This window comes from Megalops cyprinoides, chromosome 4 (genome assembly GCF_013368585.1).
Source record: "Megalops cyprinoides isolate fMegCyp1 chromosome 4, fMegCyp1.pri, whole genome shotgun sequence".
Taxonomy (NCBI): Eukaryota; Metazoa; Chordata; class Actinopteri; order Elopiformes; family Megalopidae; genus Megalops; species Megalops cyprinoides.
The window spans coordinates 30,511,876-30,528,902 of record NC_050586.1 but is presented as its reverse complement, the minus strand read 5'-3'; the positions used below and the strand labels follow the sequence as shown (position 1 = coordinate 30,528,902).

Genomic DNA, 17,027 nt, shown 5'->3' with positions numbered 1-17,027 from the left:
ACTGGGACTCCAGGTGTGAATGAATTGTTGGATAGTCCTCTCTTCTTCACTTGTGCATTTGCATATCATAGAACAACTGGCACGGAAAAACCGCAATCTAACATGAATGCAGGTTGGGTTTCGTCTGGAATATAAGCGGTTTTCGCCTAACACCTGTGAAATCACCTAATGAAAGGGCAAGCCCTTTAACCTCATTTACATAAAAACAGGGGAGAGAGAGAGAGAGAGAGAGAGAGAGAGAGAGAGAGAGAGAGAGAGAGACAGACAGAGAGAGAGAGAGAGAGAGACTGTATGCGCGTGTGTTTGTGTGTGTGTGTCTGTGTGTGTGTGTTGGCTGCTTTGGTCAAACAGTTTAAAAGCAAAGAATATGCTCATAAGAAATTATCCCGGTCCATCTAAAGCTGAGAAGAAAACAGCATATGCACAGCACTAATTAAAACTTGCCAGTAGGGAAAGTGCACATCTTCATTTATGCACTCGATAACCAATTCTGTTTGGTGACTGTAAAATTCCATGACCACATCCAAATAATTTGATGTGACTTCTCTCCATTATGCCTCAGTCAACAATGAAAGTTCTATATCAAAACTTCTTTGAAGACATTCTAACTGTAAAATGCATTTAAACTTTCATCATGATTCAAGTCTGCTCCATAGGAAGGAAGTTTTGTGGGCTCTGTTGATATATAGCTTGTTTTCTAAACTTCACGGTAGAAACACCCCCCCACCCCCCCCCCCCAAAAAAAAAAAACACCAAAAAAAAAAAAAAAATAGCAAACCTAAAAATCACACTAACCCCTGACAACGCCCGTTTTCCGGCAGTCCAAATTACATTTCCCGTTACTTTAATTGATTGTTGTACAGCAGGACAATATTTCCCATAGAGACTGGCCCCCTCCTCTTCAGTGCCCAGTGTGATGAGGTGCATTGTGGGAATGCCAGGCAGAGGTGGGAGGACTTCCCATGAGGGGATAAATGAGGCTTACATTATAAGAGGACTCAATCACCACCGTGCTGTGTTTATGAGGACGTTTCACGGTCCCTGATTTGCCTAGCTACGCTGCAAATTAACTGTAATTAGCCATAATGTTAGCGCTACCAAGTAAAAGAGCAGGTTTATGCTTTGTAGCGGGCATTTATGATCCAACAAGGAGCGCCTACCGTAAAAGCACTTACAATATTGATACGTGCGGGTGAGGGTGGGGTTTGGGCAAGTGGATGCCGGAGACTGCATTGCTCTGGTTCTCCAGGTTGCCATGGGAACAGGCTGTTGCCTTGGGTTAAACATGTCACATGAACTTCTTGAGGTTGGCTTCCTTTCATGCTTTCCAGTGGGTGGAGGGTGTTATTTGAAAGAAACTAAGTTGCAATTAATTTCTCTTCATTTTGAGAGTAATGTTTTGGAGAAATTGGAGTGCTTTCTGACTGATGCCAAACCACTTATATTAAGGTGGATACATGCTTTCAAATAAACTTTTTAAACACAGTGGGGGTAAAACAAATGCTGGTTAAAATAGCAATGACTTTCAAAAAGAGAAAAATCACTGCATTGTGCAGACGTGTTCCTGTGAACAACAGGTTTTCTCCTTACAGGTGCGTGGTAGCTGAACAGAAATGTGATAGATCAGTCACTCACTTACAAGTGCACACGCACGCACACACAAAAGGAAAAAAAACCCAAAAATGAGAGTTTTAAAAAATCTATTTAAAGACCTTGACAATTCTGTGCATGTCAGCGCACTCTTAACATGTAAAAGAGATGCAGGTTGTGCAATAACCCTTCAGGTTTATTAACAAATCTGTACAACCTGGGGTGCTGAGAAGGGGCAAGGGGAAACTCCATCAGCTAATATTTCAAACGTTTATATTTTTCTGCATGTAATGTATTGCCTTTTTTGTTATTAAAATGGAATCTAACAGACACATACAGGTACATAACTGAAAAGAATCAAGCTGGATCTCCACTATACAGAAGTATTGCTTATCTATTTGCATTGATGTCAATGTCCCCTTTCCACAGCGATTTGCACACTGTACTGTTGTTTTCAGACTGTGTATTTCCTTTCCGTTGAAAGGATCCATTACCCGTTAACACAATCAAATTTGATCATGCATATGCTGTAACATTTATTACATTTTTGTGGGGCTGTACTTTCGTTTTCCTATAGAAAGGAAGAGTTGAAGAGGATTCTTTGTTTTCCTTGAGCCATATGTTCACCACAGTTCTGTGCCTTTCTAACAAATTGCGGCACTATTGTCTGCTCATACCTTCAGTGTGTTAACTGCCAACTCACTGTCTGCGGTAAATCGCGGCTTTGGCCAGTTTGGTTTTCAGCGCCAATATTGGGGGGGGGGGGATTTATTTGGCGCAAAACCAGCTTTCTTTGTACTTTCTCTGTAATTATAGGCACACAGTAAATCATTAAGACGAGGACACATCTCCGCGCTCGGCACAATCAGATGGGCTTATGAGCAGGACAGTGAGGGAAGTGCTACTGCAGCAGTTCTGCCATCGATGAGCAGCATGGCTGAGGCCGCTTCAGGTGGCAGAAACACTTCACACTATACACTGTACGACTGTGTTTAGCACCAGACCTTATTGTTTCAGCAAACATGTCCTGCGGCAAGAACATTTTCAAAGCAAAAAAAAAATCAAAATACATAAAACCCACCTGATGCCCAAACAAAATGAAAGAAAGAAGAATATGGTATTGTAATGTAGGCCATAATGGCTGCACCGGCTGTTGAAAAAACAAATGTAAAATAAAACACGCACGCACACACAAGAGGGCAAGTATGTGAAACCTAGCACATAAAAAAATACTCCAGCATTAGCAAGACTTTCCAGTATTAAATCGCAATCTAATATAAATTGTAGGTTTTGGTTAAAAGCCCTTGCAGTGTTTCCTTCGGATAATTGGTCCAGCGTGTTGAGAAAGCGCAGTTCCCCCCTCTGTTTAACAGCGCCCCACTTTCTACATGCCTGTGAGCAGCAGTCCCTTCAAAAAGAAGAAAAAAAAAGAAGCCAAACCCAAACCACAGGCTTTACTTTGCAGACGTTTTCGGTTACCAGAGAGGACGCGCACGATAAACAAATGATTCCATCCCTTCACCCCCGAACAGAGGGCAGTTTCATTGCAAGTGGGGCCTTTATAAATTACTGTGCCAGGCCGGTTTGTGAGGGCTCTGTGGTCCACTCACTGCAGACCTCCCACCTGCCCTGGGCCCTGGTTAAACCACTGCCACCCAGCTATGACTTAGCAAAGGCAGCAGTGTGTGAAGAACCAGACCTCTTAGGGTAAACTGGGGGTAAACCACTAGAAATAGGAGTATTCTCTCTCCCTCTCTCTCTCAAACACACACACACACACACACACACACACACACACACACACACGCACGCACACACACACACACACACGCGCGCGCGCACGCACGTACGCACGCACACAGATGCATGCACCCACACAGACGAGGCCTCCCTCCAAATCCCAGACGTCGTCTACCCACGGCGCCCACCTAAGGCAGATTCCTCTCCCTCTTTTCCTGCAAACATCATTTAACATGTGTTTAAGTGTCTCATACCTCTGGGTTGAGTGGTAGTGACACGACTACAGTCATGGTGGGGAGTGGGGGGAGCCTGTGATGCTAATGCCAGCAGACACGCCAGGGCAATTACCGCAAGTTGCGTAATGTGCCATTCAGCCTTCAGCACTCCTTTCATCTCCCTTTAGCGGCATGAGATAACTTAGCAGGAGCATGAAATCAAACTCGTGCCATGCGTGTCTCTTCCTCTCTCTCTCTCTCTCTCTTGCTCTCAGTCTCACATTAAGTCAGATGTCTAAGGATCGCAGACAAGGTGAGACCCGCTCCTCTGCTTATTTCCACAGGTGCCATTTTGGACTAGTTCTGTCCTCACACATGGATGTGGCCATTTGTTAACACTGCAAGACCATGATTCCCAGTCTGTTCATGTCAATGCTAGGAATGGATTAGCAATACTCATAAACAAACAGGAGGGGGTGGAGGAGGAGAAGGTAGCTATCCAGAGAGTTCTGCCCAACTCTGACATAACGCTAATGCTGACTGCTGGCATGAAGCAGATGCAAATAAATCATGAATCACATATGAATCACGCAGCTCCGTGTCAATCCCACAGTCAGGGACTGTATTTAGTTCATTAGAAACCAATTACCCTTTCTGATGTGGTTTGTGAGACTGGTTCTTCTAAATAATTAGTGGCATGACTAGTTTTACTAGGGTAAGAGAAATATGAGTGATATGAAGAACATGGACCTGGTAGATAGTGAGCTAGAGACACAACATTCTTAGAGAAAATAAAACTTTATAGTGCTTTCTTTGGTCATTAAGTGTGGCACGGTCCAGGTCAACAGGGACCTCAAGGCATAATTAAAAGCACTTCAGCCATCCTTCTCCGCTCACCCGCTTGTCCCCTTTTCGGACGCGCTTGGCCCCTTCACACGGATGGGACACTACGAGCACCCTACCTGATCCTCCTCTGGCCTTAGAGTGTCCTGGTCATCCCATGGCCAGCTGCTTCCACCCTGGGCTGGAGGATCGCCGGTTCTTCCCACAGCCAGAACGGTTTTCTTCAGGAAGCCCTCCTCTGATCCCTAGGAGAGAGCCCTGTCAAGATCTGCTACGGTCCCTCAGGATCACTCATTCCCACATGGGCACTGTCCTCCTGAGTGAGGTTAGGCAAAAAAAAAAAAAAAACTGCACCATTATGCCTCCACAATAGGTCTACTGTCTGTCTTTTTTTTCGGTTTGTTTTGCCCACGCAGTTTCTCCTGAAGGTTGATGACTCACCAAAAAAACAAAAATGCCCTACCCCACTGTTCAGGGAAAAAAAAAATCTCCAAGTTCAAAACAATAGATCTGACCTTGACGAGATGAGAGCTCAGAGCCAGCTTCAGCCAGCACGCACACAAACACACAGAGTTCAGATAAAATGTGGGGCCCCGGAAAAATATCTTCAATATTCAACACAATTAAATGTACTAATAAGCAACACACCTTTTAAATAGGATGGGATAATGTATCAACTTAAAGGCGCACATCTCTCGGTGAGGTGTCCAAATAAACACTTAGTGCTCCTCAAACAATTAATCCCCTCTCTGAAAACAATTTCACGCACTGCCAGTTACTGTGGTCAGCCATTAATTACCGTTAGACATTAGCAAAGGAATAAACCTCACAACATTATTGGAGCAGGAAAAAAGATATAACAACATAAGAGGTGACAATAAAACTCTGCCAAAGATCAGCAGAGAAACACGAGAGATTTTAAACACTGAGCAATTCCTGATACCGATTTAATTACCTGTGAGCAGAAACAGGAAGGAGCACACACGGGTCAAAAATCAAACCCTGTGTCTGGCCAGGGCATGGTCTAACAGCCACGGTGCAGGTGGTGAGAGACGGGGGCGCCTACCTGCACCTCCTCCCAGCTCCATCCATCATCAAGGGCACGGGAGTGCTGGACTAAGAGCTGGCAGCCAAGCCGGAAGGTCCCCTCATCCAGGCAGAACCCGTCAGAGCCCTGGCCCCTCTCCCCGGTCATCTGTGCAGGGGGAAAAGGAGGCTTGTTAGCAGGAGCACATTAAAGCAGAGTCTATGGCTAGCTGCGCCCTGAGACACACTCAAGTGCACAAGCATGTGCATACATTCACACATACGTGTGTACGAACACACACACGCACACTCGTACACACAAACGTACACACACACATACACTCATAAGCACCCACATGCACACAGCCCAGCCCATTCCCGCTGTCGCGGAGGGGCCAACATTCCAGATTCCACCCAGATAGGGCAGCTGCTGGATTTGGCTTCTCAAGGCCAGCCTCACAGGACTGCCTCCAGGGTTACCGTGACAATGAATTACCCAGTGACCTAGGGTTGCTGCACCTTCTTTCTTATAGTCAACTCCAGACATGGTGGACCAAGAGACTGTAGTACTGTTGCTAGTGTGCCATGTTATTTGTTCATTTTCCATTTTAGTCCCACAAAATCATGATGACCGTTTCTCACAAGTTAACTAACATGCTGGCAACTTTTGTTGGCTACTGTAAAGCTTTCATCCGCATAGAAAAAGATGCGATACAAAATTAACACTTGAAGCAAAATGGGTTAATCATCTAGTTATTCAGTTAAAGATCAATGGTTGCCTTGCAGAAATGCTCAACAACTTAAGGAATAACATGGCACTGAATTTATCTTTTTCCTTTTCAGAAGCTAAAATCCCAACTCAATCTCAAGAGTAATTCACCAAGGCCAGTGTGTTCTTTTTAGACCCAAAAATTGACAAGGTGGTAGTAATATGGCAAAAAGGTTTTCAAATGATCAGGCTGCAACTCCAGCAACAGAACAGCATTGCTGATAGCTAGCATGAGGCGCTCAAAGCACAGCAGTGTGTGGAGCCGTACAGCTCTGTTTCAATCTCACAGTCAATAAGGGACCACATTTAGTTCATTAGAATCCAATTATCGTTTCTGATGTGATTTGTGAGACTGGCCATGCCACAAGGTGTAAGGCTCAGTTTTATTGGGGAGGGAGAAGCTAGTACAGGGAGCATAGACTTTGCAGACAGTGAGGGGGTTAGTTAAGCTAGAGGCTACACATTCCCAGAGAAGGTAAAAGTTATAGGTTTTCTTTTATTTCTGAAGTGAGTACTGGTATCATCCAGATCAACAGGGACACTGAGAGCATAATAAGTTCTGAGCGTTTTATTTTTATGTTCGCTCCCTTGTATCCATTCTCCTGTTGAGCCCACAAAGCAACAGCATTTCCAATATCATAATGTTGATACAGCACGCTTTTACTACACTCAAAAAGACAAGTTATTGTGTTTACGTTTTAAGCTAATTATGTTTGAAGCAGAGAGCCCAACTTGTACTTCGGAAGATTAAACGGATTTCAAATGGGTTAACTGAACGCATTTCTAAATCATTATTTACACCCCTTATGTGAAATAACGAGGGTTTGCTCACAGAGGAAAGATGAAAGAATATGATTTATTAGCATATGTTTTTAGACTCCAGACACTAGAAAAAAAAAAAAAAAAAAGACTGTCTGGCCTCATTTCTGCCCGTTTTGGAACTGGAGTATAACTGTGCCTGCCACGGCAGTCTACCTCAAGCATGTCCGCAGCTGTACTTGCTTACAAATCTCTTTAACTTGACAAATCCATTTAAACAGGGTGCATCTAATGAACTGAGCCCGGGTTCATCTGAAGGTTGCCTTCAAAAGCAAGCGCTTCGGCCGCCGGGTCCGAAAAGGCAGCATCGTTCAGATCACTGTTTCTTTAGGCTCCCCCATTCCCCTTCTCCCTCCCTCCCTCCCTCCGCCCACTACCCGCCGCCTGCCCCGCCCGCCTCCCGAACTCCAGCCACACGGCACACATCAGCATGCGAAACACACACCCAGGAGCGGAGATCATCAGAAATTTCAGCAGCTGAGGACCTGCACGGAATTTAGAAAAGGCATTTCATATACCTAGCTAATTGTGAAGAGACCGTTAGTGTGTGTGTGTGTGTGTGTGTGTGTGCGCGTGCATGGTCCTTCTATTACTTCCTGAACTTTCTGGGCATTCATTAGAATCCAGTTTCATAGTACTATTAAAAACACAACTGCCAATGGATAATCAACCCCTCGAGTATGATTTATATATGATCACAAGTTGAATTTTTACTTTATATCTCTGAATTTGTTCAGACTGTTAGAACTGCAATAACTACAAAACTTTTAATTGAAGAGTACCTCTGGAACAAGCATGTTTACAAAAGTGTTTATTTTTGGCAACTAATATTTGGGTCTTCGTAATTTATCAAAAGAAATCAGTCTCTGTGGGGCTACCTTTAATCATTAATTTGTAGTGAACACAAGTACATGTGTTTGCAAAAGGAAATGTTTAAATAAGTGCAACTCATAATTACCCAGCTTTCATTAAATACACAAACATAAGCAAACATCTTTTCTATGCAACAAACTGAGGAGAGGGATGGTTTGGTAGCCACATCCATTTGCTATGTCTACTGCATGGAACCTGGATGTATGCCACACTGAAACAATCATAACTAATCAAAGTGTGAAAAAATGACTGTACGAAATGCATTTACTGCCTGCCCTTTCATATAAATCAGAAAACGATTATGTTTCGGTTATGTATTCCCATCCACTGTGTTTCCAGGGCCACTCCTGAGAAGGAACACTCAAGATTCCCCACTAATTACCCACTTAATGGATCCTTCATTACCAGCTGCAATGACACGATAAAGACACAATGCAGGAAATCACACCTGTCACATTGCCTTCCACTGCAACATTTGATATACAGTTCCTTTTGCTGGGCCCTGTTAAACGGTGATTAGAGCAAAGCAGAAAGCAGAGCATCGCTTATTAAACAGCCGATTAAACTGCCACGCACTCGTGCTGTCACAGGCTTCTTACACAATTTGTTCACTGCTTTTTCCCCCCCGTCCTTAAACACTTCAAGGATAACAGATTGCGCCCCGCGAGTTAACTGTGTCTACCGTAAACCGGGGCGATCGCTCAGATGCTAACAAGGCATGCGGCACCGCGGAATCCAAAGATCTGGCACTGCGCTTTTGGGAGTTGCTGACAATGACGCGGGGGGACTCCTTTGAAGAACACACTGGATGGACATTGTATCTCATCCAGTGAGAGGACCCAGAGATCATGATTTAATTCCCACAGTCATACTGCCTTGGTTTCAGTTGGGTTTCATGTCCAAGCCTGGGGAAGATTCAAGCTTGAAATGAATGTAATGTAACATAGTGCAGCGCATACAAGGCCCAAACACAGCACACACTTCCTATGCATCCAAGGTCATTTATTTATATGTCAATGCTTGTATCAAGACTCCAAAATCCACATTTAAAAGCCACCAAAATCCACATTTACAATATATTTTATCATTCAACAGATGCTCTTATGCAGGGCAACTTATAGAAAGTGCATTTAAAAGTGACATGAAAAACGGTTTAACATAGACCAAAGCAGTGTGGCGATAGTTTGTGTGTACATACATGGGTGCATTTGGTACATAAGTACAGTGCAACAGACCCTTCAGTAAAACTATAACACACTGAGATCCTGTTTCAATTAAATTACTATCCAAAACAGTGATATAAATATGCATCACCTTGCTTTGCTTTAATGCCTAAAGCGACTGATATACAAACACACTGTGAAAATAGATTATTTTTTTCAAAACTAAAATGATATGTTCACGCTTATTAAGGTATTATTATACAGTCACTCATCAATACAAATTGCAGAAATATTAGTTGGTGTGCAGAGGTGTACAGTGTGTACAGTTACAGATTTGGACCTGCATCCTTCAGAGTTTTGGGAAGGATGCAGGTCCAAATCACAGGTCCGGCACTGCTGATGTTTGGTTCGGAAGATTCAGAAGGAACAGTTCATATTGCAGTTCTGACAACTGCCATTTCAAAACTGTCAACTAACTAACTATCAGTTAACTTTCTCCTGTTTCTTTCTCCAGTTAACTGTCACAGATAACACAAATAATGTATGCTATAAATCAACCAGGGTAAGGGCATATACTAAACAAATGCAAATATGAATAAGCACGGCATCACACCTATTGATTTTGACATGGTTTCAAAGCTCTCCCTTATACCTGACAAGAACCATCAAGAGCACTGATCTGGAAGCAGAGATGGACACTGCAAACACTGTCTGTCTCGCTCTTCACCACAGAGAGAGTGGCCTTGCATATGGAACATGTTACCAAGCCATGATGTGGTTGCTGAATCACAGAGATCTTACAGGATCCAGACTGACAGGGTTCTGGCTTCAATTAGCTGGGAGGAAGTGGCATAACGGCCTGGGGCCAAACAGCTGTCTTCTGCATGAAGTCCTCTCATTCCCAACAAGAGGTGAGCTCATAATGGACACAACTGCGCTCGGATAAGCCTTGGTCAACTGCAGTTTTCCCCACAGCGAATCAATGGTTTCTCTGATGCCTTCCTTTATGGACAGCCCAAAATGTAGATGCTGATTTGCCACCAACACAGCCTACAGTCAACAGTTTTAAACCAGTGTTGTAGGCTATTTCTTTATAATGATCAATGAGATGTGCCAACTAACAGACATTTACATTTATTTATTTGACAGATGCCTTTATCCAAAGCGATTTACATAGGTTACAGTTATTTACAATGTTATCCATTCATACAGCTGGATATTTACTGAGGCAACTGAGGGTTAAGTACCTTGCCCAAGGGTACAACAGCAGTGTCCCAGCGGGGACTGAACCAGCAACCCTTCGGTTACGAGTCCTGCTCCTTAACCGCCATGCTACGCTGCCGCCACATGCTCTTCAAGGTCAAAAACACCCATTATAATACCCCTGTCCCAGTACAGAACCGGAACCAGGTTGGCAAGAGTCAGAACCAAAGCAGGCTGAGCCAACGCAGCACGACTGCTTCTCCTTTGCACAGCGCCCACCTAGACCCGCGGTACAAGACGTGACACTGAATGCCGCCGCCTGCCCAGTTTGAGACGACTGCCTGTACTGTGCTGCTCAAAGCTGCAGGTGTCCTGAAGAAAGGGGGAAAAAAATCAGACATCATATTACTTCTGTCTGCCTCTGGCTGTTTGCTGTCAGCAGGAATGGCAGCATGCGCCTTCCTCCATTCCATCTCTGCTTCCTCATTTTTAGCATTGACGCAGATGGAAGCAATGTGGTCACGCCGCTCGCGGTCTCCGGCTAAGGCACGCTTGTAAGCAGGCCAGCTCCATTAACGCGAGTGGGCTGAGCTTACACGCAACAGCACAACAAAAAGACAATGGGAAACCACCTGGAACCAGAACTAAGCCACCCAGTCTGGTTCTTTGCAAAAAGGGTACAACATCACATCCTTAAAGCTTCACAGGAGGGCTGTGATTTTGAAGCTTGCCGAGAAAAATGACAGAGACCACTTGTCTCTGAACTGTCAGTCAACCACAAGGATGACTGATGTTCCTTTTGGCTTTTATGTGAGGATGCAAGGATGTGGAGTGTCTCATTGTGTTACTATAAGAGGCGTGTATATACTGCACATAATTTGAGTGAGTCATCTCTGATCACAGCAAGACTCGTATTAGTCAGAACAAGAAGTGAAGGTCCATTTAGTTGAATTATTCAGAGGACATAATGTGTTTTTTCTAATGTGTTCTATTTCAAGCAGACTTGAGCGTTTCAGATTAAAACTGTTCTTGCTTCTCAAGATTACACTATAAACTGTGTACATTTTCTTATTGTGAGTAACTATTACATTGGCCACAGTAGACAGTATGCGTATTTGGATAGTTGAAATGTCGAATTGCCAAAACAAAACATTTGACATAAGCTTTGAAAAGACTCTTCTTACCCTGTCTATGACACACCTTTAGCTATATATAAGCTATCCATTAACCTATGACATAGGAGTGATAAACATTTTCACTTTAAAATAGGAGGGTGAGTCGCAGAGCCAGATAAAGACAGATAGTTCAGTGTCTAACAAGGTCAAGTTTATTCACTGTTCATAAAAAGAAACATTTAAAACACAGAACCCTGCTGCAGCAGAAAAAGACAAAGAGTTGATCTTTCCCAGGGATGAGGTATGAATGGACAATATAAAATCAAGGCAATTCATCTATGTGGTAAGGTTACAGCGATGTCTGTTATTTGAGTATTTTAACAGGTAATCTGTGGTTAAAGGGAATTTTAGGAAAGATTAAATGGTATGCATATAAATTAAAATTATTCCAAGGGTCTTTTCTTACTTTGATCACATTTTTTCTACGGTTATGGGGATGCTTGGAGGTAGGTTACTCTATGCTTGGGAAGGCAAATAATAGTTTGTTAGAGGTGTGGGTAAAGAATTCCTATAAGCCTAGCATTTTGACAGAGATACACCAGCTACTGATAGTGCTGTAAGTACACCCTTAAACAAAAAATGAGATGCAAACACAGTTGATAGCAACTAAAGAGTCAGTCCACTAAAACACAGAACAAAAAATAAAGGGGGAATCATGCTAATATAAATAAGAAAAATCATGAAACATGGGTAATCAAAAAGTGGAATTACACTGAAAGGCTACTGCGATTCCTTCTGTAAACAAATGCCAAGAAACAGTCAGAGAACATACATAACTGCATAATTGGAAGTAAAAGAATCCCTGAATTCCGGGAACTGTCCTATAACCGGAGAAATCTCTGTAGCTGCTCCTACAGGAGTGTCTGTGGCCCAGACAGTTGACAGTACCTTAAACCAGCAGCTAAAATATTGCAACAAAAAAAACGGCGGGAGGCACCACTAAACTGTTCCTAATTGTGGGCTACTCTCATAAGCTTTGGAATCAAGGACTAATAACTCCTGTCTTTCAGAAGGAAGACATACTCAAGCACAGTTACCAGGCAGCTATGTGAATAGAAATCTGTTAAATGTGCTTTGGTGGCATTAACAAATCAACATCTTAAGCTTCTTGGATAAGTATGTATTGGTTTAAGGGTTAGACAGGCTTTTTATCAAACCACCACACATTGGATTGCAGTTATACACAACACACCCTCACAGAAAAGGATGTTCATCAATCAGTAAAAGAAAAAAAACATTGGCTTGCTTCATAGACTTTCAAAAACCATTTCATCCAACTTGGCATAAAAGTTTATTTAACAAACATCTTGAAACGGGTTTGGGGAGTTTATGACTTAGGAGCTGTGCATATAACAAGCAGCCTCTATGACATAATAGTAACTGTGTACAAAGCCTAAATACAGAGTTCTATTCACTGCTAATATTGCTTCTTTACTCAGGAGCAGAAAGAGAGGAAACACAACATGAGCCTAACTGTAATAAACAGTCATATGAATACCCTGGCAACAATAATGGATCTACTTGTAGGACTTTGCCTCACTATATGTAATAAAACATTCCATTTGTACCACATGATGTGGTTTTGCCTCACCTTGCAAAACAGAAGCAGCCTGATGTAGCTGGAGCAATTCTGTCAGACCTGGACCCTGACAGTAAATGTTTTTCAGGAGGTGGTCCTGCCGGGGGTATCAAGCTAATTACTCAGAAATCCTGCCCTGTCGTCCTTCTGCAAAGAACAACTGCAAAACTGAAGAAAAGCAGCAATTCTGTAACACAGTGTCATGCGTTCACCTCACCAATTACAAGCTACAAAATGGCTTAAAATGACATGTCTTTTTTTTTTTACTTTGTTGTATATCTATTCATTTTATATGTGAAGGCATGTTGTCCAAAATAGTTATATTCGTCATACCACGTCACATCATTACCAAGTCAATTTTTCACGAAATATATAATGTTTATGCAAGAGCACGTGCTGGTTAAGAAACATAAGCCAGAAAAAATCTGGATGCAACCCCATTCATATTAATGCTTTTGTTGTCAAAATTCAAAACAACAAAAACATTAACACAAATTTTAAGTTCTTTCACTGCAGCACTGCGGCTTTTTTTTTTTTTGACCAGAGCTGGTTTATGCAGCTGCGCTTTCAACACAAAGTCGCACAAACAGTCCATTTCGCATAACCTGTAGACAACATTATGGGCATATTAATTAATATTTCAACAACCTTTCCTTTTGCTATTTATGGCTGTGTTCTTGATGTCCTGTAATGGAGGCAATGTCCTGGGTTCTATGCCTTCCGATTAACCAGTCAAAACATAATTCAGTACACAAATGGAAATTATATTTTAATGCATGGCATGTTTCATTAAGCAAATAAGTCATTTCTGTTATTAATGTTATTCTGACCTTTACTTTACAATAATGAATAAATGGAAAGCGTACGACATTGCATGAAACACTTCATAACTAAAATCTGGCAATGCCCGACGTGGCTGGCATTACAGGCAGCGATGTGGATGCGTTCACTGTCTGGGCCTATTTGGGAAATCAGGTGATATTTCTGAGGAGCTTAATCATGATAGTAAGACAGTAATATGCAGTTTAAGATTGTAAGTCCATGAAATCTACACCTGAGGACATCTTTCTTATTCCAATGATTCTTTTCCTAGATATTTAGCTTTGGAAACATATGGCTGTACCACATCAATTGTGCAACACAGCAGTTCAAGATAAGAGGTTCAAGATAAGATGTGGGAATCAGCTACAGAAAGTAACATCCCACCAGGTACTGACAGGAGACCAAGCGAAATGGTTTAAAACACACAACAGACCTTTCTTTATACAATCACCCATTCAGAGGTTTGAGGGGGATCAAAGTGGAAACATTTGGGATCCTGCATTAGGGCTGTTAGTTTCACCCTTGAGAGGAATGCAGGTTGTTTCCAAAGGTTGTGCTCAGAGCAGGCATGGCATATCATGTTAGCACAGTACTGCTTCAGCCAGGGAATTGCATTTCATTACCAAACCCACTGGCACCATGCATATTCAGCCAGTGCAAGTCTGTCTGGTGACTGGTGGTTTTTTAATGCCAATAAATAACACTGTAGTTTTCACTAGTGAGAAAATGTGGCCTATGCTGCATTGTTGCTTCCAGCCGCCTTGATACTTTTGCTTATACAAAAAGTAGGAAACTCCTGAAAACAATGATCTGTGCCGTTAGGCTCCATATGTGAGAAAGGAATACAGTATAAGAATTTTTCAACAGGACTACTGACTATAGGTCTAAATGATCTATTGGTCCAGCTAGTCTGTATGTTTTGCTGTTTTATTTCTAATGTTTTAACCACACATTTTTTGTTTGTAAACTACTTGGACCTCTGACCTCAGTCTTTATTTTTACACACTCAGGAACAGTAGCCCTTATCCAAATACATAAATGTTACATTTGCTGCAGTAGTAATCGGATGAGAATATTGAGATAAAATGTTTCCATCCCCCCCCCCCCCCCTACTGGCTCAAGATGTCTTATGAAAACTAATTACAATACTTACAATAATTTAAGGCCTTGAGCAGAATACATCTTTGTATAAAGTGATCACTGCTTTATGTCCCCACCTCTAAAGTTTCAACAAAGGCAGATCCCACAGTTTTTAACTTATGTTACTCCAGAGGAAACACTAATACAAAACAGACAATATGTCAATCACACCCGTATTACCACTCCTCAACATCTTAAGACTCTTACATCCACAGCTCTGGGAGGCATGGGTACCAAACATTCACATACAACCAGCTTAACACTAGTGAAGTTAGCACCTGTATTCATGCCTATTCATTTGACGGTGCAAATGTTAGTGCCCACTCAGAGTTCCTAATACGGATTCAGTGTTTTGTGCAACCAGTAAACATGCACTTCGCCTAAGTCAGTCTAGGACATTAAAGTTCACCGACAGAAGGGGTCCGTGACAGAGCACCAAGTGGCGCGCTCCGTAAAGTAAAAAGGGGGGGCGACTCAAGTTAACCATAGTGCTCGTTGCTTTGTCAGCAATCTCACAAAGGAATTCAACTGCGTACCATAAAGTATGTGCGTACATTAGTCATGGATGGGGAGAAAGCATCCCACACAAAGACATTGAGCTTGCTCCAGTAATACTGGTCTATGCCTGCGACTTGTCAAAGCGGGTATTTACTCGTGCCAAAGCGTCTACAAGCATCCGATATTTTTGACAAGCATATGCGCTACACCTCTCCGATTCTGAGAAAAAGGACCGAATGCAGTCATAAATGATATTGGGCACCCAGATAGTGAGGATTGGCTTTTATTTATTAAATTTCGTTTTAATGATGTTGCTTACTGAACAAAAATACGTTGGATAACTCAAACCAGACACCAGATGGGGTTTTATTAGTTACCTCTGCATACATACATCCAGACATACATCCTAACGGCGTATTTCTCATATACACATAGATAGATAGATAGATAGATAGACAGCTAGATAGATGGATAAAAGTACCAGTAGCAAGTTTATAATCTGAGATCACAACTTTGTTCCTTGTGTTTCTTTTACATGACCTCAAAACGGCCCTCTGTTGTTCACTGGCTACCGAAGATTCCCTGTACTGATGACACCAAACCACTCTTGCAACAGCCCAACCTACCTATTGTAGTTAACCGGCAAGGTCTCCTTCCACAGAAGCACAGGTACACGCGTAACAATCACGACGGGCAAAGCTACGCAGCCTGTAAACATTACAACATCAACATTCTTTACGTAAATAGAATAGAGGACAAAGTATTAAAATAATACAGTTAGCTTGTGACTTACTAGCTGGACAAACCATAAACACACTAAGCCGGAGCCGTTTGAATGTATGCAATATTGTTGCCCAAAGTTTAACAGCTCCTGCTTGCTATGCTATATGGCTAGACAGCTCGTTAGCTAGCCACATTTCACGTCTCCTTGTAACAAAGCAATCATCACCGCCTGCAAAATGTGCGCGGCACACTCTGAGACAAAATTAGCGACACAACTTTCGCACTGATACAAAATGTTCACCAAAACTCATTCCTTACCGGCGAACTTCCGGGATAGCTGGAGCGGAGGGGAGATCACGGAACAGCAAATGCTATTCAGTGCAGGCGGTTTCAAGACACCCTTTTAAAGGGGAAAAACTGAAGAATATAGAGCTCTCGCAAACACGCTTGCAATACTGAGGGGAGAATGGGCTGGAAACAGTGGACCTGAATTGACACCTTAAATACAGTTTTCATGGCGAACAACGGTTATTTTTAGGAGCGCGCAGATCAGAGTGGCCCTGCTAGAACGGGAGGGTATCAGGAGTTGGTCAGTAATTTCAAACTGTAAACTCTTGCAAACCGGTAGCACCCCTTGCGTGCAGGGTCACGAAACAGTTGCTGAAGTTAACATGCAGGCTGCCCCTCCTGCTCCCTCCCATAACAGTGGCCAACAAGCTGGAAGTGGAGCAAGTAGCAATGCAGTATCAGCAATGTAGTATTTGATTAGATATGGTAACAGTAGCTGTATGGACAGCATACAAGCGTGCCGTTATTCTGTGTCACAATAGTTTTGTTCATTTGTTATGT

The 17,027-nt window shown here is 42.6% G+C and overlaps 1 protein-coding gene across 2 annotated transcripts in view; it reads right to left on the bottom strand.

The window, feature by feature from the left end:
- Positions 1-16,527, bottom strand: part of atg10 (ATG10 autophagy related 10 homolog (S. cerevisiae)) — a 34,672-nt gene extending 18,145 nt beyond the window's left edge. The window contains exons 1-5 of one of the 2 annotated variants that reach the window (XM_036527522.1): positions 16,497-16,510; positions 16,082-16,163; positions 13,008-13,163; positions 5,455-5,583; positions 4,508-4,633 (exon numbers count right to left, since the gene is read on the bottom strand). In XM_036527522.1, the coding sequence (XP_036383415.1) occupies positions 4,508-4,633; positions 5,455-5,583 (255 nt within the window). In that variant the 5' untranslated portion in view covers positions 13,008-13,163; positions 16,082-16,163; positions 16,497-16,510. Of the gene's footprint in view, positions 1-4,507; positions 4,634-5,454; positions 5,584-13,007; positions 13,164-16,081; positions 16,164-16,496 lie in introns of both variants that reach the window. The other variant, XM_036527523.1, reaches the window with a different exon arrangement.
- Positions 16,528-17,027: the final 500 nt, after the last annotated feature.